Source organism: Mirounga angustirostris, unplaced genomic scaffold (genome assembly GCF_029215605.1).
Source record: "Mirounga angustirostris isolate CCGP_5_RB_7025 unplaced genomic scaffold, mMirAng1.0.hap1 SCAF_7, whole genome shotgun sequence".
In the NCBI taxonomy this organism is placed as follows: domain Eukaryota; kingdom Metazoa; phylum Chordata; class Mammalia; order Carnivora; family Phocidae; genus Mirounga; species Mirounga angustirostris.
In genome coordinates this window covers 145304887-145330344 of record NW_026991715.1, presented here as the reverse complement: position 1 = coordinate 145330344, position 25458 = coordinate 145304887, and the positions used below count along the sequence as shown (strand labels likewise).

Here is a 25458-nt window from a genome sequence, read left to right as displayed (position 1 = left end):
ATATACAATGTTAAATAAAGCAATGCTAATTCCATCATGTATTTCTCTATTTAGTGTTTCCTGAGTTTACCATTCCACTATTTCTATGTTTTCAGGAGCATGTCGAGAAAAATTACTTAAAAATAGAGTGCTGAGGTGTTATCTGAAGAACATTCTATCCACATAAGCTGAAAGTACTCAGGGATTTGGGGCAGATTTCAGGACCTTTGAAACTGAAAACCTGGATAGCAGACACTGCACAATGTAAATGTAGGTATACTTCTTATTTCTAGGTGTTAACAGTGAGTATTTGTTACAATTTATTTTTAAAATAATGGAGGTTCCACCAAATATAATATTTAACATGGACCCTCCAAGCCATTTTGAATAGTGCTAAAGTAGCTATCTCAAAAAATACCATAAAATGGTCCCATTCGGCCTTTTATGTTGGTAAGAGTGATTTCTCTTCACAAAAGAATCTATGAAACCCCTCAATACAGTACATAGGCACTTGTGTGTTCTATCAGAGAAAATTCCTTGAGCTGAATTTTAAGCATACTACCAGAGCCAAGTGACATGCGCTGCTATAAAGAAATACCAAAAATCTGACATATCTATAATATTCACAGATGCAGATATATATCTATGGGACTCTATCAGCATAAATCAAATGGCTATGAATAAAACATCATTTAACCAATTCTAACTTCAGAAGCAGAGCGCCACTAAATTTCTCACCACTGCTGGAAAAAAGAAAACAAAGAGAAACACAGCTCGGTGAGAAGAATTTCTTTGACACATATGCCCAAGTTTTGATCAACACCCAAACTACTTCAACCTAATGTTTACTTTCAGACACAGAAAAATAAAGGTAGTTGGATTTTCTAAATTTTCAACTTGTGGTATAACCTGGAAGGCGTACCACTTTACACTCTGATACGGAGAAACAAGCATGCACGGTGACAGAGCACGGTCCTACTGAGACAAGAAAGCACCTAGACCGTGACATCTGAAGTCAAGTGACGCAATCCCCAAATCCTCCATTTCCATTGTCCAAAAGAGAGCTGCACCCGATCTTAGCAAAGAGCTGACATCTCAGGCACCTGCTGAACCACAGAAGATACTGCAGGTCCATGATCAGTGCCCATACTCCAACCAAACCAAAGATTATAAAACCCAATGTGAAGTCAACCCTTCAATGCTCAGCCAGGGACATGGATTCAACAACGTGACATCAATGGAAAAAAATGCCGTAACAGTGCCTGGCTGGAAAAGCTCTTTAGGCATCGAGGTCGGGAAAAGAAAAGGTTTTGTACCCACCTGGGATCTTTCTGAATGCTATCGATGGACGGGGATCTGGCCAAGGTGCCTTCGGGCGGGAGGGCAGGGCCGGATTTGCTGTACGGAGACTCGACGGAGGGACAATACTGCAGCTGTCGGTAGGGGTCGGCGTAACTGGAGGCTGGGCCAGCGGCGTAGCTGGCCCTCTGGAAGGTGGTGGCGGCGGCGTTCTGCGGACCATGCTGGCTCCCGGTGCGCTGCAAGGGGATGGAGTCGACACCGGGGGAAGATGGGGCTACGACAGGAAAGTAGGGACAAAATAAAAAATTGAGGACCTGCTCACAGAAACGGTTAACCAGGTCTAGGCAGGGGGGAGAATTACACACATAAGAAAAAAAAAGGGGGGGGGTTGTAAGAATAAAAAAATCATCGGTCATATTTGAACCAATACATTCACTGTTATCCAGTATCATGAGAATTAGCACGCTATTTCGGAAAGAAGCCTTTCAGCCACAGGGGAAACGCGTCTATTGTGTGTTGCATGCTGTTTACCATTTTGTTAGTCTCACGTGTAAACTCCGTGTAAAACCCAAACCCAGAGGATCCCTAGGGAATCTTTTATGAGGGATCATGGAGAGTTGGTTCTTTATTGTCCATGGGGAGAATTCAGGCAGTGTTCATTCAGGTGATGTTACATTAATTTCATTAAGAGTGTAAAACAAACTTAGTAACGTGGTTAATTCTCCCGAATGAAAGGAACAAAACCACACGCGTGGGGGTGGAGGGGGAGAGAGAGAGAGGCGGGGCTCCTATTTCCACAGTTAGTCCTGGGGCATTAAACACAGGACTGCTCGCGCTGCTGGAAAGCAACTCCCCAAAGATTTTTACAGGCCTCTTCTTCAACCAAAGCTGTCAGAGTAACACATTTGGTGAAGGGCAGGCATGTGGGAGAAGGTGAAGACCAGGCCAACTGCAACACAGACAAGCTAATGAGGCGACTTGCCTTTTCCAGAAGTATCTGCATCTTTTCAAAATGTCTACATTGTTTTGAGAAGATTTTGTGTACCAGTTACTAAAGTCAGTTTGACTAGTTCCAAACTGAATTTCAATTCTGTTTGCTGCGTGGATTCTTTTCACATGGCATTCTTTTTATCTGGTTCTCAAAAATATTTGACATCTAGGGTTTAATGAACATATACAATGGAAAGAGCATTTTTCATGTTAACAGAATGTGACCAGTTAGTAATTGCTGCAATAATTGTGAGCCATGACCAACCCTAGACAGTATGATGACTTTCTGGCATTGCATGCAAATCAGAATAGATCCGAAATACAGCCCATGTCTGGATGCAGCCATTTACACCATGGGAGTTCTGTTATGGAATAAGGTTTCAGTTATAAATCAAACCCCTCAACTTTGACTTCCTGAATGTTTACCATTAGTGGATGACAGGAGAGCTTATATTGTCCTCTCTCACATTAGGGGACATATGCCAAATCAAACACAAAAAATTATGTCACTTTGAGCAAACAATTTTTAAAAGAAATTAAGGAAATTTTGTCAAATGACAATAAGGTTGTAAAGTGAACTGAGGAAAACATTCTCAGGCCGAGAACTGAGTTTTAAATAAGAGTTCAAGGCTTCTCATTTCCAATGAACTGTAATACTTAACCTTACAATAATCCAAATTAGAAGAGCTACTGCCGCAAGGTGAAGAGTAGAAGAATATTCAAGAAAAACTTTCTTTTTTTTTTTTTAAAGATTTTTATTTTTATTTATTCATGAGAGACAGAGAGAGAGGCAGAGGGAGAAGCAGGCTCCCCGCCGAGCAGGGAGCCCGATGCGGAACTCGATCCCAGGACCCTGGGATCATGACCTGAGCCGAAGGCAGATGCTTAACCATCTGAGCCACCCAGGCGCCCAAGAAAAACTTTCTAAGCAAAAAATGTACGTATATGCTGAGGAGCAGTCTTTGAAATGATGAGGGTTGTCCTGATGGATTAGATTTCAAAATGATCTGATGAGAGTAAGAACATTAAGTTTGGAAAGAGAAAATGTGTCTTACATCATTTTGCAATTTCTAGAAGAGTTATATTTTCTCCAAAATATTACAAACACGTGTAATTAAAATTCAAGTCTTAAAAATGTATGGACGACGTACTTTATATTATGGTGACAGGGGTTGAAAATTTAGGCCAGGCATAACCTTGCTTTTGGAAGAACAAATGCACAGAGGCAAACAAAATTTCATTTTCTAGAAGAGTTGTGACAAGCTAGGCAGCAAATCCAGGGCAAAAGGAGAAAACTAAATACACCTGACATTTTCCACATAAAGGCATTTTTTTCCTTCAGGAAAGTAATATCTACATTTAAGCTTGCTGAAAATGGTTCCTAATATCAGAAAAGAAATCCTTTTCTACACAAAAGTGTTGATCCTGAATACAGTAAGTACAGTGATTAACAGGAAAAGAGGACAACGTAACAGCGATCAGGAAATAATATCAAAATCTTAGGGAAAAAAATACTTGTTAAAAAAATAGTATAGGGAAGCTGAACAACCTGAGTAGCCATGGCGAAAAACTCTCAAGAGACCTTAAGTGGAAAGAGAATATCATGAGAGTTGTTGAACCAAAGACACTCCCAGCAGCGAAGACTCTAAGGACACTGGATTCAAAGAGGAAAGCAGGGTGTGAAACACAGTTTCTCAAGCAGAAACAGGAAGGCAACGTCTCAGTACAGGAGGAGAAAGAAAAGGCGGAGGTGAGTTTATGAATAGAGGTAGGCTCCTCTGTGTGCTTCCCTTTGGCCCGTTTGGGGTCAAGGTCATGGAATGCATTCAGGGCTTGGCTTCTGCAGTTAGAGTATTGGGTTCACATCCAGGTCTCTGGGCAATTCCTGGGATCAGATGAGTGAGTTACTGAGCTTTGTAAGCTCCAGCTTCCTGACTGGGGCACGAAGAGAACAAAATGGCCTCATGGGATCACTGTTTGCTTTAAAGACATGAGAGGCATTAAACATCTCATATGGAGAAACTGCTGAACAAAGGAGCTATTGCTATTTTTACCATTAACAAAGCTGAAATCAACTAACATTAGAAAAAGAGACTGTCCACGCTGTACTGGGGGGAAGACCCCTGCCCCTGGGTATCAGAGTTTAGAGCTGCTGCAAGGGTTTTTTTTCCTCCACAGCCCTGGATGAGAGTGAACATGTCATTCGCACTTCACAGTGAGGGGGGAAACTGAGGCAGGGAAAGATTACATAACTTGCCTGAGTTTGCCTGGTATGTAATTAGAGAAGGGATTCAAGCCCTTGTACCCTGCTTCCAGAGTGTGTACTTTTAAAAAAACCACCACTGTGGGGCGCCTGGGTGGCTCAGTCGTTAAGCGTCTGCCTTCGGTTCAGGTCATGATCCCAGGGTCCTGGGATCGAGCCCCGCATCGGGCTCCCTGCTCAGCGGGAAGCCTGCTTCTCCCTCTCCCACTCCCCCTGCTTGTGTTCCCTCTCTCACTGTGTCTCTCTCTGTCAAATAAATAAATAAAATCTTAAAAAAAACCACCACTGTAAACTGAACCAAGATTTAAAACTTCAAAATGCATATTAATGAACTACTTACATGGTAAGAATATTTAGGAGAGGCTTAAAATTAAGGGAAATGTCTACTAAAGACACAGAAGATACGTGGGTTTATAACAGGAATTAACATGAATATTATATTGAAAAAATTGTTAAAAATTGGTGTTAATTTATACCATTTCTCATTAAATTGAATTTACTGGGATATGCAGAAAAATACTGAGAAAAATTCTTTACACAGAAAAATCTAACTTTGTTCATTTCTAGAAAAATCAAAGAACATGGATACCTATAGTTATCCTAATTTTTTTTAAAAGATTTTATTTATTTATTTGAGAGAGAGAATGAGAGAGAGAGAGCACATGAGAGGGGGGAGGGTCAGAGGGAGAAGCAGACCCCCTGCTGAGCAAGGAGCCCGATATGGGACTCGATCCTGGGACTCCAGGATCATGACCTGAGCCAAAGGCAGTTGCTTAACCAACTGAGCCACCCAGGCGCCCTAGTTATCCTAATTTTAAAGTGTTTTGAATCTTAGTTTAATCACTGATATCACTATATTAACAAAAAAGAGGGTGGACTATGAAATCTAAGATGGATGAACAACTTCCAAAAAGATCTTATTAGAAAATCATAATCGCATTTATGGCACTTGATAAATGGCCTTTCAGAAGTATCATTCCTGAATCCAGCGCTTAAACTTTTAAGTCATTCTAAGTAGGGTACCTGATGAGAATTTCAAAATATAAAATTAGAATTCAAATTGGTCCTGTCAAATTGAAAAAAAAAAAAAAAGGAACAAGACTGATCAGTGAATGAAAATAACGTAAAACAGCAATACAAATGGGGAGAAAATTACCCTATATTCAAGTGCAGGTCATGGGATCGTCTTGAAAATGCCCTGGGTGTTATACTTAACTAATGAATAACTGTGCATCAAAGACTAATTATGTACTATACAGTGGCTAACTGAACGTAATAAATAAATAAATAAGGTTTTAAAATCTTGTTAAAAAATAAATAAAATTATATAAAATTCCTAAAGATTTAATATGTCCTGGTATAATGTCACCACAAAAAATTCTAATTATTAAAATACTAAAATGTGTGTCATAAAAAATAACCCAATTTCCTTGTCAACTGCATTATAATGAACTATTATCAGCTATTAACTATGTCCATTTTTGAATCTTGTCATTTACAGTTACTGTTCTGATGCTCTTGAAGAATGTGTTTCAGCTTCAAGGAAAGTCATGAAAAGAACTTTTGACAAATAAAGGTTTCTGAGATCCTTCAGATCATGAAACTAAACTGGATAAGGATTTCTGGAACTAATGGGAAAACTGCATTCAAACAGAACAAAAATTAGTAACATGGGACCAAATAAATTCAGAAAGATGATTATAGTTTTTACGACTCTTGTTTAAAACATTGCTGGTTCTCTAATGTTTGCTCTTCCAGATTTAAGAAAACTTTTTCTCTCAAGATAGCTATGATTTACAGAAATATGATAAAATATTCCTTTGTAAACAACAACAAAAGAGAAAACGTGTGAGAATCTAAACAGATCTCAGACTAGCCATCAGTAATGTAACAAGGCAATGCCTTATATTTTTTAAGTGTGGCACAGGAGAATGACTTAACATTATACATTAAATTCTCCCTTTGTGCCCTCCGTGTGGCTCATGCAAACCACGGCTGCCCATCAGTATGGATAAGCGGATACTGGCCACATTATTAAAGACTTCCCTTTAACAGGACGTCTCCTGAACTTCTATCTGGTTACACATTTTCTCTTAGAGCTCAGCTGACCACATCATCCACGTTACAGAATGGCTCTATTCCACGGAACCTTCCCATGGAAAACACTGAGGTGGAAGGTGCTTCCTCAGCTCCTTAAACACCCCCCCATCTCTCCTCAGCTGCTCTGCAAACAGCCCCTTCTCCACTCAATAAGCTCTTAGAGCTCAACGAACCGTGCTGCTGGTCTCTTTGGGGAGATTTTAAAAGCAGCCTCTTCGGCAGCTGACTTGATACTTCAGACCTGACATCCATGCTGTTCACGAAATTATCTGTTTTCTTTAGAGCTACACAAACAAAGGTCTACCGTACAAAGGGCGGGGGAGATGTTTTATGTGTTGTATTTGCTTGAAAGAGGGGAAGAGGGATCCTTTTTAATAAATCAGGCATTCTACTTTGATGATGATGGATGGTTACATCCATTCTTTACTGACAATCAAAAAAAGAGAACAGAATAAAATAGAAGAATCTGGCACATGAAGAAACTTGAGGGGGGATATAAGATAGGGTTCAACCAAAAAGAAAAAACACTTATTTTTGTTTTTGTATTACTTATCTTTGCTTTTCTGTATACTTGTATATACAGAAATATGAAAACATAAATTACATTTATACCTGTTATATAAATACAAAATAAGCACACAATAAGCTAATTAAACAATATTTCCTCTGCAAGCTCAGAAAGTAAAGATGGCTTAGGTGACAACAAGTCCAAGAACTTGGCCATGAACTCTTTTTTTTTTTTTAAATATTTTATTTATTTGAGATAGAGAGAATGAGAGCGAGCGAGTACATGAGAGGGGGGAGGGTCAGAGGGAGAAGCAGACTCCCTGCCGAGCAGGGAGCCTGATGCGGGACTGGATCCAGGGACTCCAGGATCATGACCTGAGCCGAAGGCAGCCGCTTAACCAACTGAGCCACCCAGGCACCTGGCCATGAACTCTCTTAAAGAGAGTTGGACTCTGTTATTTTAGGGATGAGGCACCTTTGGCACTCAATCACTATATTCCCAGCAGTATTATTATCTAGAATTGAATTGTAAAGATCTTCCAATTTTCTGCACTCTGCACAGCCTGATCCATGCTAAACTCAGTGGGAAAATATGCCAGGGTAAATTTAATGTAATCTTTTTGTTTTCATTTTAATTCCAGTATAGTTCACATACAGTGTTACATGGGTTTCAGGTGTACAATATAGTGATTCAACACTTCTATATGTTACTCAGAGCTCATTATTAACATAATCGTTTAACTTCATCTATTATTACCTTTGTGGGGAGAGGAACTGCAGGATTTTTAGTAGTAACAGAATCATTATTATTGGCTTGGATGTTGATGTTTCTGGATTTTGCCAATGAACTGTTTCTACTGGCAAACCTGCTGTCCTCCCTCAGCTCAGTTCAATTACACTTTTTATTTACACTGCTTTAGGTGACTTGACACAAGGAAGCATCTGGAAGCTCTTCTCAGTTTTAAGATGATACTTATCATTGGGTTCATTAAAAATTTCCAACTGGGTAATAATGTGCCCCTGACTTTCTAGACTTAAAAAAAGTTAAAAAACAAAACAAAACAAGAGGTTATGGAAGATCTAATTTGACTTGCTCTAATGGGAAGCAATCATTTTTACAGTTTGAAGTAACAGCATTTAAGAAGTAATAAATGCTAATATTCCACATTTTTGTGGACTCAAATGATGATTTTAATTGAAAATGCTATTTTTATGTTATTGAATAATAGTAGTAAAATTTTATGAATATGAAGGTTCTATGAAATGCCTCTATAACCTTATTAAGCACTGGCTAGTACTGCAGAGAATTCAGTGTTTTTTTTTTTTTTAAAGATTTTATTTATTTATTTGACAGAGAGAGACAGCGAAAGAGGGAACACAAGCAGGGGGAGTGGGAGAGGGAGAAGCAGGCTTCCCGCCGAGCAGGGAGCCCGATGCGGGGCTCGATCCCAGGACCCTGGGATCAGGACCTGAGCCGAAGGCAGACGCTTAATGACTGAACCACCCAGGCGCCCCGAGAATTCAGTTTTTTAAAAACACTTTCTCCACATGGGCAAATATTTTCATCACTTTTTTTCCTTTTTCTGTTGCAGTATTTGTCAACCTCAAAGATATTTAGCAGATTTTCTCCTTGCAACCTACCTTTGATAATTCATTCTTTCTTACAAGCTGACACGTTCATCACAGAAAGCTTGTGTTCTCCACTCACTTAAAAACCCATTTATCCCAAAATGAATTCATGTGACTATCAGTATAGCAGACGCTGGCCATTTCTATTAGGTTAGAAAGATGTTTTTTTTGGGGGGGGGGAAGTGTCAGAGTCAAGCATTTGTGTTGATCACGTGACTCCTAAGTTGACAGTTATCGGTATGTTTGAGTTTGAAATAAAAATTCATGTTACTTAGTTTCTGCTTAATAGACTTTCTCATCAGCAAACCCATGAAGATCCCATATTCCTTGTCTGGCTGTTCCTCTTATTATAGAAGCTCTGGTTTTGACAAGCCTTATCCCAGATGAAAGGTTATGTTTTATTTAAACAGACATCCAAGTTAAAAGCGTGCCCCTTTAAATTTTCATCATGCAAGAAAGTAAAGCTTCAGACGTTGGGTGGATGTCCCGTAAAAGCAGGTGGGGATAGTCGCGCCACCACCAGACTCACTGGCCTGCCTTTTCTGCAGGACTTCACACATTGCCGCCTCCCTGCACACGGAGGGAACACTGATGGTGGCGCCCCCCCTCATTTTCTGGCTGCGCAAGAAATGAGTGGCGGTCGTGTCTGGCAAGGGGATACTCTCTGGGGAGCCCTGGGGAGCTGATCACCACTGCTGATTCAGGAAGTGACCCTTTTACCTCCTCTGAGGCTGCTAGGTCTCCAGGGCCACAGTGCTGGCTTCTCTCTCAATCCTGTCCTCGGGCATGTGGTGTTCTATTTGCCCTCTGTCTTCCTACTAAGAGCATATCTGGACCCGGAAAGGCCAGCGGGCCATCCTCAGAGCCTGCTCCCTTCTGTTGGAACTGGGTGGGGGGGAAAAGGTCTGTGGTTCTTGTCTGACAAAGGCTGGGGTGCAGGAACATGAAATGTCAGTGTGTGGGAAGGGGGCAGAAGACCCTCTTCAGGCCATGGTCCCTGGCCCAGCCCTGGGCGACAGAGTGCCTGCTCAGCGGAATGAAATCCTACTGATTTCCAGTGCTGAGTAGTGACCTTGTTTGTATGTCTCACCTTCCACAGCCTGGAGCAGGAGAGAGGGGAGAAGTAGGATTTTAGCACCCTGATTCCCTAACATGTACAAAAATACGTGTGTCAGGTAGCTTTTTGGTTTGAGAAAGCCTAGAGGACCTTTTGCATGCCGAAAGGATCGCGGTCCTCATCTGAGTTGGTGTCTGAGATTTAAATCAGTCTTTCCAGTAAGTAACAGGGGTGAATGGCTACTGTGGCAGCCAACGAGACACAGAGAAGGCAGGCAGAGAGGAGAATGGATGAGGATGGTGGTAAGCTGAAGTCTGAGGGGAAAAGCCAATGAAGGCATCCCCCGACCCCCTTTGGCAGGGAAGTTTAGGAAGCTTTAACAGGTCTCAGCCTCAGTGCCTACAGCTGGGTCCTGATCGTCTCCATGCAGTCATCTCCCTGTGTATCTTTCAGCTCTAGAACAGTCTATTATTCAGGACAGCCTTCATGGTGTTTGGGGTAAGGGAGACGCAGGGAAAGGGTCAGCAGAGGGCCAAGCAGGGCAGGGAGAGGAGAGTGGCCATAGAGCCGAGAGCAGTGCCCAGAAACCAGAGCAGGCAGGGAGCATAGCTCCAGCACTGAGTGACCAAGAGCGGATGTGGATGAAGAACATGCACCTGCCAAGCCTCTACTTCTTGCCGAATAACAGAGGAAGGTGGCCTTGGGCCAGGGTGAGGGGTGGGGGGATTACGTATGGCACAATCAGGGGTTACAGGTTCTCTGGGAATGAAAAGATACTATGTGTTGTTTAGTGTTTTTATTCATACTTTGTCTTCAGCTTTATCTGGAATGTTCTAACCCTTAAGATGTTACCTTCCATTGCCAGTTAATTTTCCATATGTTCATGTCCTAGTATGAAAGGAGACTGAATGTGTTTGAGGACAAGGAGTAGATAGAAGGATCTTTGGATCTGCTAGTGCATCTAGCACATGGTGAGTCTTCAACAGATACTATTTGACTGACAGGATACAAAATCCACGATGAACATGGATGGGTATTTATTTTCTTTTTAAATGATGACTTTAACAAATAGTTTCAACCAAGATGTCTGTTAAGAGCCCAGGATCCAGGGCAGGACTGCCTGTGTGTGAAGGTTTGACGATTGGCTCCGCACAACTTGTGTGACCTTGGGAAGATGACTCAACATCTTTGTGCCTCAGTATTCTGGAAAGTGAGCATCCTATCAGTACCTCCTTTAAGGTGGGGTTCTGACAATCTGTAAATGCATTCAAAGAATTTGGAACAAAAGCCATGCTACATGCTTTCGTCTTCCTATCTCACCTGCTCGATACTATGGCACCATCTTGTAATTCCCTAATTTTTTAGGCAAGTCCTTTTGTCTTCATTCCTGAGTGTTGACTCCTTGAACAAGAGCAACTGGCCTTCAATCCCCTTGGCTTACTCTCCTTGAAGTATCATCTGGAAGTGCTTGAGGGGTCAAACTGAAGGAACTCCAGCCAGTGTCCTGTTACCCAAGGGCTGAGACGTGAGACTGGTTGCTCAAACCACCTCAGCCACGGATAAGAGCCGGAAGTCAGTGGCCCTTAATACTTCAAGTCTAACAGGCCCTATAGAACCTGTCCTTTCCTCCCAAGAAACTGGGGTATTGGCTCTGGCCCTGGAAGCCAACAACACGGGATGCGGAAAAGGACCTCCCGAATGTGGGAAAGCAATCTTAGAATGTTCCTTGTTATTAATTTCTAATTCTGACTTTTACTAAATATAATTTAATAATATTGTCTAATACATACATAATTTATAAGGAAAGGATATATACCCATTTTAAAGGCATTTTCTCGAACATGTGGGTTCTGATAGAGACAGTTCCTGGGATTGCAGGGTTAGCTAAGGAAGTGTCAGGATTTGAAATAAGATAAATTAAGTGTAGAAATAGGGAGTAACCTGAGCAGGTACAGGGGAGAGAGAACCTGTGGCTTCATACTTAGGGGTTGGAGAGAGGTGGTTTCTCCCCACCTGTCATCCCATGAGACCATCCATGCACATCTGGAAATTTCCGTATTATTGCATAAATCAGCAGATTTCCTCAAAAGTGCAAGTTCAAAAGGGCAGGCTGGGATGGGGTCTTGGACATCCGGATGTCGCAACCTCAGCAGCTCTCTGCCAGGGCAGAGAGTACTGTTACTGAGAAAACCCAGGCAAAGAGTTCTTCTTCTCTGATGCACTTAGAGAACGCTGCTGCCTTCCCTCATAGGAAGGACGAACCCCGTGTTCTTTCATTCGGCATGGAGGTTCACTGACGGCTTAGGGCAGGGGTCGGCAAACTTTTCCAGAAAGGGCCGAAAGTAAACATTGTCAGCTTTACCAACCATATGGTCTCTGCTACAACTACTCCTCAGCTGCTATAGCCCGGAAGCAGCTAGAAATGATACGGGGACGAATGGGTGTGGCTGGATTCCAGGAGCCTTATTTACAGACCCCAAAATTTGCATTTCACATAACTTCTACATATCAGAAAATATTCTCCATCTTTTATCTATAAACCATTTAAAAATGTAATAATTATTTTTAGCTCATGAGCAGTATTTAAATAGGTGGCGAGCTGGATTTGGCCCATAGCTAGAGTTTACAGACCCCGGGCTTAGAGAAAACACCAGTTTTGTTTTGTTTTTGTTTTAGTTGGCTTTTAAAGTGTGAACATTTTCCCCTGTCTTTAACCTGACATAGAAGAATGAAGTATTTTTTTCTTAGTGTAGATAAATTTTTACAAAACCCCCAGAAGCTTATTAACAAAAGACAGTTCTAAGAGGCTACGAATACAGGACAGAGAATCAATATAATCCTTTTTGTTGTCAGTTTTTATGCAAATTACATACTGAACATCACTGAGGTTATCTTTGTCTCTTATGAGGGGTGTGTGGAAATAAAACTATCTTAGTTAGGAGTATGGGGCCAACTCGACGTTAAAATAGCCCAACCTCAGACAGGAGTGGTTTCTAGCAGGCTGGTGATGAGAGAATTGTGGCAGAAGAATAAATGGGTATTCTTCTGCGTCTGAACCAAGATACGTATTATTAACATTGGATGGCATTTATGATGTCAAAAATAAAAGAAAGCATTTTGTGCCTTTCTTCTTATGATGCAGTAAAATACTGAAATGTACATATCAATAATCAACCATAAAAGCAACTTTGCTGGCCTGGATTTCAAAACGTGTAATTTAGTATCATAATGCAGTTAACAAAATTGCTATGCTCTACTTTGTGGTAACTGGAAGTTACCGTGGTCTGAAGATGCAGGGAGGCGTGTGCCAAGTTCTGGACTAGAGATTCAGTTTTCCCACGCCTGAGGCTCTGTTCGAGGGTAACACGGGTCATTTGAAGTGAGGGAAAGAGCTTTGCTGTGTGCAAACCAGCAGCATCATATTTTCTAAGTTTACTTAGCAATGGGAGGCTTTATAATAAGTGTAGTTCTCAACATCTTAATTATATCAATTTCGTAGTTAGATGAATGCTCTCTAGCACATTTAATTATGACATTTGACCAGTTATTTTGCAAATGGCTACATATTCTGGAAAACACTTGCCTTTCTTCGTGCAGCCTGTGGCTGTGTTCAATTAAAAATGTATATTTAACCCAGGTGAGTTCTGCGGTTGATTGAATCGTATGCAACTGTCGATATTCGACCTTTAAATAATAATTTCATCTGATTCAGCCTGATAGAGTCTATGAAGTGAATTCTCAGTTTGCCCTACAAGATACGCTTCATTTTCCCCAAGCTTGCCAAATAGGTAGGCTATCATTAAAGAACACTTACCTGCATTAGGCACATGCCTTTTATGTCCTGTATAATAACAGTGCTTTGTTGGGAGTACTTACATTCATTAAATATGTGAATGATGACATACAAAACATTAGCACTCCTGGGGTGCCTGGGTGGCTCAGTTGGTTAAGCAACTGCCTTCAGCTCAGGTCATGATCCTGGAGTCCCCGGATCGAGTCCCGCATCAGGCTCCCTGCTCAGCGGGAAGTCTGCTTCCCCCTCTGACCCTCCCCCCTCTCATGTGATTTCTCTCTCTCTCATTCTCTCTCTCTCAAATAAATAAAATCTTAAAAAAAAAAAAAATTAGCACTCCTTCTTCCAGTTTGCCTGTTAGACAACATAAGCTTACAACCCCCATTAAACTTCATCCATTTAAAATATCCTCAGGTAGCTAAATGAGTCGTACTTGCTTTCTCTCATTACCATCACAGACGTGAATGACAGAAGCAGGTCATAATGCTCGTGAGCAGAGATGACGCGGACACGGACGGACACACACACACGGACCCTTCACGGGGCCCCGAGCACACCCCCCCAGTGGACAGGCCGCTGAGGGGCGTCCCGAATACATACCTGTGCTCGTGCGGTAAGCGCCCGTGTGGGCTGGTGGCAGAGGGTCCCCCTGGCTCTGGCTGAGACTCCTCATCGGGGGCTTCTGATAGACACGGTCCTCATAGATGGGGTCGATGTGGTGCTCTGGGGACTGCAGAGCCCGCAGCTCCGGGCCCAGGTGGCTGTGCTGGCTGCTATACGAGGCCCGGGACCCAGCTGAAAGAAATTAACAGGCGACATTGAGCCCCGATCGACAAAGTCCGGCAGGCACTGTTTTCATTCTGACCAGCAATATGAAACATTTATCAGAACTGGCTTTATCAAAGCCATATTTGAATTTGTTCTTTGGGGTTTTTTTGCCCAGAAATGTCGAAATCTGCAGAAAATCAAATGAATAACATGAAATGGCAGCAATACGTTGAGCTAATCGGCTTATCGGCATCACCCAGCTGCCTTGCTCGGCTCCCAGACCTCCCAGACCTGATCTCCCTGTAAGGATGATAATGATTCTGAGATAAATCCACCCAGCACAGGGCCAGTGAGACATCGTTTTTCTCGGCCTAACGAACGTGGCTGGCTTCCTCACTAAAGGAATTGGGCAGACAAGTCAGACCTAAAAACCTCTTATTATCCCAGAGTCCTTGCACCTTAAAGTTTGCAACAGAAATGATTATTTAAAATGATGAGCAAATGAATAAACCATGATGGCAAGCCATCTTGATGTTGTTCCTGAAGAGTGAAGCAGAATTCCTTCTTGTCAGCAGTTTCTTCCTGGACAATCAATGAACTGAAATGTTTGGACTTCCAATGGCCTGAATCCCCGAGATACGCAGATTTTAAACAGAAGTTCAAGTCACATTTTCTTTTACTCTTACCCTCCTCCAAATTGAAGCACGGGCACTTAGTTTACCCTCCTCTGAAAAAGGTACAAATGGCCGTCACTAGCTGGTTTAATTTGTAAGTTGAGGCTACGCATCCCCCGCCTGGTAGTATTTGTGAATCCTTATTTGTGTCATTTCGTTGCGTTGTATGGGGAGAGGTGTTGCTTCGAAGCAATGCTGTGGACCAGGAAGCCTCTGCCGACATGAGCAAAGAGCATTCTGTGAGGGCTAAGAGGCTGGCCTGATACACAGACAAGACGATGTTGATTGAGAAGCAGTATTTCACGTGAGGTACGGTTAGAATCACAGGGGCCGAACTGCCAGGAGAATCACCTGCACCAACGCAGCTGGGGTGGAGGGCACCGAGGGACCAGCAAGGAGAGATGGTTTTCTAACGATGCTGAGTGGAGAACACACACGAGAACCCAATGCTGCGAACAGCTGATGCTAGGAGAGACCCTTCAGCTAAGTCTTCAAAGCTGAGACTCGCAGGGCATGCTGGGATTTAACTGCCAGCTGTCTCTGAATGGCCCGAATTTGGAGCTCTCCATTCCAGTCTAAAGCAACAAGCCTTTGGAATAACTTGATTTTGGTGGTGTTTGCAGGTAGCTCGCTCTCTGTCTGCTGGTTCAAGGCTTTCTCTGGTGGTCATGCTAGAGCTAAATTCTTCAATGCTCAGTGACTGCCCCGCTTCTTCAGGATCACGTGACCCCAAGGATTTTTAACACTCTCACCTAGAATCTCTGAGGAAAAACCCGTTCGAAAGTTCTGAAATTGCTGGCAGATAAATCCATTTTACCGATATATTTCTCACAGGTTGTTTTCAATTTAAATAAACAGAGCATCTCTGAATGACTGAGACAGTTATTGGGAATTCTATGAATTCAGTGTTAATAAAAATTACTGAATGTTTTGAGGACAGGGAAGGAATAGAGCAAGCAAGTTCCTTACTTCCCTTTCCTAGTAATTAAATAAGTTCTGATTTAGACGGCATTCAGATGAATGATAGATTCAAAATAACTGTTTTGCATAATTAGGTTCATTGCATCTGATTTATCAAATGCCAACATCACACTGAATATTATCTCATGTTCATATTTTCCAGGAATATATTTAAGTATGGTATGCCTTGAGTTCCTGCTGTCAATTCTTCCTTCTTCTGGAGGCTTTGATAATATTGCCAAAGACTCACAAGTGTAAAAGCAAGGAGACAGTCATTATATCCAAATCTTATAGAGTTAAATGAGAGTTATCCATCCCTGGCAGATTTAGAGTTGTAACTTTATCACCATTCCTCGACCCTAAGTCTCTAAAAACACCCAAAACAAGCAACGAAAGGACCCGATGATCTTCTGAAGGGTGACATGATCTGAGGGCCATGTGAAAGTCTTCTATTACAAGCATTAACTGTACATGAGGAATCTGTACTAGCACTATGAACCAGACATTAATGACCCAAGAGTCCTAGGCAAGGAGCAAGAATCTTAAAGTCTACCTTAGTGTTGCTCTTTAATGGATGATTGCAAAGATTGCAGGAATGAAGTCCAAAAGGGAAAGAAAGATTGAAATGTCCAAGAAGAGGTGCGATCCTTTTTAGAAAGGGATATAGCATAAATTAAACCTGCAAATTAAAGCTAACAAACATTTGCTAATCCAGGAGGAAGCCAGCAACAGATCTGTAGGGAGCCTTGACACGGGGGATGATCATGAAGCTGAAAGGGCTTATCTCATTCCTCCACACCACACCTTCCTTGGGTCAGAGTCCGGCAGGCACTGTTTTCATTCTGACCAGCAATATGAAACATTTATCACTTCTAGACTTATGTGCAAATAAATTTCTACATGCTGAATTTTATATGTGTTGTTTCTATGCTCCAGTTAGTCCTTACTAATCAACAGATTCATCCACTCAACACATATTTGCTGGGTGTGTGGGCAACTTCAAGAAGTTGAGGACACCAGGGTGCTTAAAACAAATGAGTCCCCTGGCCTTGAAAATAAGTCATCCCATTCAAGTAAGCACAGAGATAAAGGTACTGAAGAAAAGTGAAGTTGGGTAAGGGGAGAGCAGCAAAGTGCCGGTGGGGGAATACTGTTTTGAAAAGGTTATCAAGAAAGTTCTTTTGGTTTATCTGGCATTTCGGCAGAAAACTTCACAAGGCCAGAGAAAGAGCCATACTGGAGGAAGATCCACGTGTTTCTCAGAGGGAACCAGCAGTACGAGCAAAGGCCCTCTGTAGGAGATTCATTTCATGATATTTATAGAAGTGATTTTATTGGCACCTACTTAATCCATATTGTCTTTAAAAAGAAACACAGTTAGTGTATGGACCCTTTATGAGTTCGGACAACAACTGGTTGTAAGAACTGAACAGATTTGCTTTTTAACTCAAAATTTCACAATCCCAGCAACAACATTTTAATCAATGGGGGTTAGAATATTCAATGGAAGATCACACCTAAGAAGCTCATGAGAGCTGCAAACCGAAGATTCAGCCCAAATTTTAAACACACACACACACACACACACAGCCTTTGAATTTTCATTCCTTAGAACACGATTATTCTCAAATCTTCATTTGTTTTCCCAAGAATCTGGGGAAAACTCTTTGAAAGGCTGATTCCTGGACACAACCCCAAAAGATTCAGACTTGATCCATCTGAGCAGGGAGAAGCAATGTGTGTTTAACAGGCAACACCTCACCTTGTGATTCTTTTTTTTTTTTTAAGATTTTATTTATTTGACAGAGCGAGATACACAGCGAGAGACAGAGAGAACACAAGCAGGGGGAGTGGGAGAGGGAGAAGCAGGCCTCCTGCAGAGCAGGAAGCCAGATGCGGGGCTCGATCCCAGGACCCTGGGACCATGACCTGAGCCCATGGCAGAAGCTTAACGACTGAGCCACCCAGGTGCCACCACACCTTGTGATTCTAACTGCAGAGATCACACTGAGAGACCCCTGTTTGAGATAAAATAGGGAGACAGGAGATAGGCATGTTTAAAAGAAAGAGATAAATAGCTAATGTGTTGCAACATTCAATTTGTCATTTCTTGCTTTCTTCAAATAATATAATTTACTACCACATTATGCTGATTACTTTAGCAGACAGAATGGAAGAAGTTCATTCCGGTTTTCATTGGGATCCATTTGTCTTCTTTTATTTCTATACTATCTAATTTATGCCCCTTTAATGTGAATTCACTTGCTTTTGCAAAGAAATAAATATCTGCGTGTTTTCATTTGGCTATATTAATACTAGGTTCTTAAGGACATACTGCCATCGATCTGTTCTGTTCAAATCCAGGAGCCAGCTTCAGATGCTCACCGGCAAAGAAGTGGAAGGAGAAAATGAAGACCTAAATGACGCAAAGGTCAGTTGGCCGGAGAAAGCCGACTCAATGTGCGTGTGAACAGGAGGCCAAGACAAGTGTTTTCATTTCTGACAAAGAACTGTGTTCAGAAAAAGAGCTATGAACTTCCCGTGCTATGAAGAAAAGTCCAAAGTAAAATCTCTGGCATTCAGGTTTCTTAAAAATTGTGACTCTAGTTCATACATCAATGTTTCTTAGTGAAATTACATCTCGGAAGGGCAGAATAGAACTTCCAAAGAGAACAGTGGTTTCTGGAATGGGAACAGATTTTCCCCTCGCAAATTCCCATTGTACCTTTTCCTTCACCAAATACTGATTTCGGGAGTCTAATCCCTGCTGATACACTGATATCCCTGAGCAACGTGGCCAGGCGGCTTGGCCCATGCAGGTAGAAACACTGTGCTCCCTGAGTTTATGGCCTTGGAAGAGTTATTCTGTGGATTTTGAACCACTTAAAAATTCTGGCTTGATATTTCTCATTATGAAACTCAAGAGGGAAAAATGATACCAACAAATAAGCACTTTTAGAAATAAAAAGCAATTTTGGTTAACAGTACTGTTATCGTAAGTGTGTGTTAAGTAAACTGCTGAAAGATTCCTTTGATCTAAGGAATACCTTGCCATAATAAAGACTTACTTGTTTAATTCTTGGTTTTTGCTTTTGACTCAAATCAAAATTCCAAAACTTACTCTCTACTTCTATGCTAATTCACAAGTTAATTTAAGTATTTAAAGGACCCGCAAAGGACTTCCTATGGATCTTGAGTTAAGTCCATGTGCTAAATTTCATTTGCAAATGATCATTAATTCGCTGAATTAGTTTGACATCTTAAGTTGTTGTAAATGTTAAAATATATGAACACATTTCCTATACAGGCTATGAGCCATATTTCAGACAGACGTTTGGAAGGGAGAGTATTAATTTGTACAAATGAATGATAAAATCTGCATTGGAGCTTAATAATTTCAATGTAAGAGGGCCATCTGATGATATAAGTTGATTCTGTGAAAAGTCTGTTTTGGAAAGCTTTGGAAAATGCCCTCCTGTTTCATCGACTGCATAAATCCTAGATTTTCATATATTATGGAAACTTTGCTGCTATCACAAGTAAGTTAAACGCTCATGCAGTCTCTGACAAGGTACAAAACACAGGATTTGTTCCTGTCACTCTATGATGAGCTTTCCAATACAACTTGATGTAATTATGAAACCTCAACACACCTTTTACCAAATACTGTAATCTACTGAGGCTCCAATACTTTACACGGAGAATAACTTAAAAGTGAAAATCACTTGGCCAAATACATGTGCCCATGAGATCTGGTCCCCTATAATAGCAGGTGTCCCTCATTCTTGGATTTTCTCTCCAACCACGAGCATTTCTTCCCAAACTGTGAGAAAAACAGCCTTCTCTTGTCCAATTCCTTTTGTGACAGGCAGGTGTATGGAGAGTAGCGAGACAGTGGTCACGGGGTGTAATGAGTAATGTCTGATATCTTCGCATTCTTAGGATGGCCCGTTTCTCTGTTTATTTGCAGTTGCGGCTTCTGCGTCTGCCGTCAAGAGGATGCTGTACTCGGGCAAAACTCACACCCAGCTCCAAGTTAAAGAAGAGCCTGCGGAAACACACTTGCCTAAGATGGGACTGGTACTAGTGAAACACACTAGCTAAACAGGGTGGTTTGGCACCTGTCCTTGTTATCGGCTTTTGATTTATTTCAGGGTAGATAAAGAGTAGCTCCGAATGAACTAGCAATGTATTTCAGGGCTTCTCCAAACACCATCGGCATGAGTCCCCTGATTAAAATTTCAGTTCTGGCTCAGCAGGTGTGGGGGAGGGCCTGAGGTTCTGCATTTTTAACAAGTTCTCTGGCAATGCTGGGGTTGCTGGTCCACAGACCATCCTTTGAGAAGCCAGGGCATACTGGTTTAGCTACAGACACGTATCTTGGTGGCTAGAGGACTTCAACTTCGGCATCCTTCTGGAGACAGACACATGGATTCCTTATATTCTCCCGGCCTTATGAAGCAAGCATGAGTGCCTTAGCAAAGCTGCAGGCCGAAGGTGTAGTCAGATGCTGATGGGGCCTCAGCGGGCACCCTGGAGCCTGGCTTCCGAGTGTGGCTGTGCTGCCCACCTCATGTGGGCATCGTACTGGCTGCCCTGGGCTGCCTTGGCCTAGGGGTCAGGCTTCCCCACATGCACTGCCGCAGAGTGACGGATCTTAGCTCTAGGTGGCCAAGGCCCAGATACTAAGGGACCTGTAAAAGCCTTTGTGAGCAGGCTCGCTTCTAGGGGAAAAAACCCATCTTTCCTGTAGAAGGCAGACGTTTTGGATCTGGGTGGACTGGAATGTGTTTGCTGCTATTGTTAGGCTTCCTGACGGGTTCTGCGGAAGCGGGGGTCTAGGGTCCCTGCGCTGCCACAGTGCACTCCTATGCAAGGGTTCAGTTCGGGGCTTTTCAACCCTGGGAGGACATATGTGGCGTTCACCTGGAAGCCTTTTTAACAGTACTGAGGCTGGGGATCCACTCCAGACTACTGAATTAGGACCTGAGTGGATGGGCCCAGGGGACAGAAGAGCTCAAACACTCCCCGGGTGTCTCTAACAAGGGATCTAGCTCTGGCTGGTAGATCTGGGGCCAGATTTGGGGTCTTGAGGAGTGCATGTCAAGGTCTGGTTCTCAGCAGAACACCTAAGGCTGGAGATTTAAAACATTCATAGAAATATCCATTCTTGAATGTGGTGGGAGGGAGTAATTCCACTTGGAGGAAGGTGCAGTTTCTGAACTTTGCAGGAAGGCAGCAGTACCTTTGAAAATAGAAGGAGTACAAGACAGTTGGTGTTGCAGGTGGGACTGCACTGCAATTAACCTCCTGTTGGGAAATACCCCCCTCCAAGTTCACAGACTGTAGACACGCATAGACTGCAGGGCATTTCCTGCCTCTCCCATTCCTCTCGCTTCTGTCGGTCTCTGGAAAATGTCTTTGGGTTGGATGCACTATGATTTCTGGGAAGGGACACTGGGGCTGGAGGTTGCCTTTCTATCTCAGGTGAGGCTGGGGTCCTTGCAGTGACAATCACATATCCTGTGAACACTTAGGAATCTTTCTGAAAATAACTTCACTGTAACCACAACCGTCCAAATAAGAGATAGTCCCAAAGAAGCTGATAAAATGACTCCCAGAAACACTCGACCCGGATACCTCACGTCCTTCTCAGCTGACACAGAGCAGATAAAAAATTAGCAGGGGTGAACTGTGAATTGTAATATCTTTGTACAGAAGGGCGACATAATTTGACTTCAGACTTGTAATTAAAGTCTTCTGACATTAACTTGTAAACAAGTTTAATCTGTGAATGTTAATTTTACCCAGGAGGGGTCTCCTGTTTAAAATTTGCGTCTAAGCCCATCTCTGCCCTGAGAGCAGGTTTTGGCAGCCGTGTTCTGGGTGGAACAGACCAGGAGCCAGGCTCACCACTATCTATTGTCCTAATTAACTAGTGATGCAGAGCAATCTGCGATTCGGTGCTTTATTAATTAGTCACTTACCAGAGTTTTTAATGGCCAGTCTCATATTCACATAGATACTCTTCTCTATCAACAAGGCGGATAAAATTCAGTGAGTGTCATTTTATTTCTCGACAGCTGCTTCTCAATACCCCATCAGTGCAATACACGAATAGTACATCTGTGGTCTGGCTTCAGGACCTAATTACTATGGATAATTATGGATATTTCCATGGAAGGAAGCCAGAACAAGGTGCTCCTGGCCCATCTTTTTTTGTTGAGATGCAAAGCAGGACAGACAAACTTTGGCTTCAAAAGACCAAAAGTCTTCAGGACTGAAGCTGAGTTTTCACTTTTTGCTGTATGTGTCCATTGAAGGGCACAGGCAGAATTCTCAATGTACAGACAAGGAGAAAGGCTTTATCGGACAAAAGCGGGCTTAAGTAGTTTTCTTTACTAAGTGGTTTAAATATTTTGCAATATACATGAACTAAGATGTTTTGCATCTCAGCATCTCAAACACAGGCCTTTTTTTTTTTAATCAGATTGTAGTAGCTATACCATAGATAGGCTGTACAAAGTCCTTTCCAGAAATTATTTAGCTTTTATAATGCAAAGTTAAAATGTATTCTCCCTGTATCATTCTCCTACTCCTTTATATATCTTACTAACACCCCCCAGAGAGGCTCTATTGATAATTCCAGAAGAAGATACCACTGATTTTCAACATAATTTATGGTGGTGGGGGGGAATGCAAGTAAACTGCTTCACAGATTACTCATGCTCTACATTTACATTTTATAAATTCCTTCTATCAACACTTTATTAAATTTTCATCATTTTACTCGACCTAATATTTGGCATGTAAAAAAAGAGTCTGAGAAGAGACATTATGTTGTGTAATAAGCAGTTTTGAGGAGGATTAAAATTTTTCCTTGATTCTTTTCTGGTTAAAGGCTTTAATAAGTGTATTTGTGTGTTTTAGAATCCAACTAGTAACTACATTATATCTCCATAATTATCACTGGAATACCAGTTACATTTATTAAAACATTAATCCCCTCATACAAAGCACCTCTGATGAGACCTATGCATACTTATAACTCCCCCACCCCATTTTTCATCCATTCTCTGTATCCAAAGAAGTTACTACTAAACCACCAATCCGTATGGCTCGGTAGTGATGTAGGTGATGCTTTTCCAGTACAGAAATCGATCTGTGTTGACTCGTGCAGGGCAAAACAAATACTACATGTTTGCTAGAAGGCTGTCAAGGTGATGGGGGCTGTTGGTGGTCATGTCAACAATGACCAACTAATTGGCTCAGCCATGGAGGGGACTGTAGTATTCTATGCTTCCAAGCAGCCAAGCGTTAAGACCTGAGTGAGTACCCGTGTGTGTGTGTGTATGTGTGTGTGTCTTTTCTTCATTCTAAAGAGAAATGTATACAGACTTCCCTTTTCTGCATCAATTATTAAAGGGAAGCTTATCTTGTAAGGGAGATTTTGACTTTACTGCATTGTCAGTCCATTCTAGGGATGCTCAAAGGCTGAAGTCAGGAAATGCAGACATCATTTGAGGTTCAGTGGGAGCATAGGGCCTCTGGACAGCATAGCCCCTGTGTGCCCAGGCGCCATCTAGGAAGCCCAACAGGAGAAATCAATGCTATCAGATCTATTTGAAGATATTTACATAGCAAGCCGAAATTTGAGGGACTGCTAAAGTCCACTCAGTCAAAATAATTAATGGTTTTCTTTGGGTTCCCTTTGCTGCCACGTCTCTACCTGCAGGATCCTGGGCAGATCCTCAGTATACAGACCCCACAGAATAGGCATTATCTGTTTTTTATGATGTCTTCTCTAGAACTACACACAAAGAACTGCTAGCTCTGGAGGTAAGCCTGTGACATTCCACGACTGCTGTCCCTGCCTCTGTGAATGCTGCAAGCACAACCTAAAAAAATACAGGAAGCCACTTTCTAAAGAACTGGGAAACTCAGAGGTGAGGAAGCAGACACTTTATCTTACAGATGTTCCATATGCATTGAACCGAGTCTTTCTGGCAGCTATTGCTAAGTTTTTAATGGTTCACTCATTCCGAGGAGAACCTGCTATCTCTCTGTGTTTCCCTCTCTATGCTAAGGATGACTTCCGGTTATCAATGGGATGTAACACTTGCACCCGTAACTAGCTCTACAGAGGTCAGTGGGAAATATCTGTTGAAGGGTTCCTGGCTGGCTCCATCAGTAGAGCATGCGGCTCTTAATCTTGGGGTTGTAAGTTCGAGCCCCATGTTGGGTGTAGAGATTACTTAAAACTAAAATCTTGAAAAATGTAGTTGTCGAATACCTACTAGAAGAGGCTTGGTGAGGAGTTCTGAAATATGCAGGGGTCTCATTAGGTTCCTTCAGGGAGCCCATAGGCCTGCTATTCAAGTGCTCTGCCTGGATTGCAAGATAATTCAAGATATTTTCTGCTTTGCATCAAAATCAGTTCTTTGGCAATACACAGCACCACAATAAATACATATAGACCCCCTCGGGATTAGCCGTTAGAGGTTTCAGATATTTCATGTTAATTATGCCACAAGAAATGCAAAATTTTATATATATATATAAAATACATACATACATATTACATGTATACATACATATACAAGTGTATGTATAGTAATTTTTGTCATATTTATAATATGTAAAACACAATAAAAAATTGTATGTATTATAACATATATATATGAAGTAAATATATAGCAAATTTTTTAAAACTACAAAACGCACCTTGGTTAAATACAGCGGCAGGAGGGATATTGATGCAGCCTTGGTTGCAAATTGACTGCATTTTGAGAGATTTTAAGTTATTAATTATTTAAGGTTATTTGTGCATCTACTAAAATAGTTGGTCTCCACATAATCCCTGTTGCTTAGATTAAAAAGATTATTTATTTATTAAAGATTTTTATTTATTTATTTGAGAGAGAGAGAATGAGAGAGAGAGCACGAGGGGAGGAGGGTCAGAGGAAGAAGCAGACTCCCTGCCGAGCAGGGAGCCCGATGTGAGACTCGATCCTGGGACTCCAGGATCATGACCTGAGCCGAAGGCAGTCGCTTAACCAACTGAGCCACCCAGGCGCCCAAAAATAAATGTTTAAAAGCATCATATTTACGAAGCTATCAGTGAACAATCACCACTGAGTTGATGCTCACATGTAAAGTGAGTGGTGAGCACAGATGCCCGTTTGCTCAAATTAACCAACACCTGTGACCTAAAAGGAGTAATCAATGAAAACCAACCCAGGAATATTTTACCTCCAATGCCCTGCCTGAGGAGCAGGAGAAACCCACACCCCGGGTCGGACATCAGCCAGGCTTTCCCCACTGTTGAGTGCTGGGGACCCAGCCAGGAAAACACGGTCAGCATGGCCAATAGCCTAGAAGCGCAAGAGTGAATGGTACATCTGTAGCGGCTTCTAGACCCAATTCCCGTGTGTGT

At 42.0% G+C, this 25458-nt stretch overlaps 1 protein-coding gene across 3 annotated transcripts in view; it reads right to left on the bottom strand.

Annotated features, from left to right (window-relative positions):
* Positions 1-25458, bottom strand: part of CTNND2 (catenin delta 2) — an 894910-nt gene that overhangs the window by 337532 nt on the left and 531920 nt on the right. For all 3 annotated transcript variants that reach the window (XM_064596859.1, XM_045863465.2, XM_045863474.2), the window contains exons 8-9: positions 14221-14415; positions 1300-1555 (exon numbers count right to left, since the gene is read on the bottom strand). In XM_064596859.1, the coding sequence (XP_064452929.1) occupies positions 1300-1555; positions 14221-14415 (451 nt within the window). The remainder of the gene's footprint in view (positions 1-1299; positions 1556-14220; positions 14416-25458) is intronic.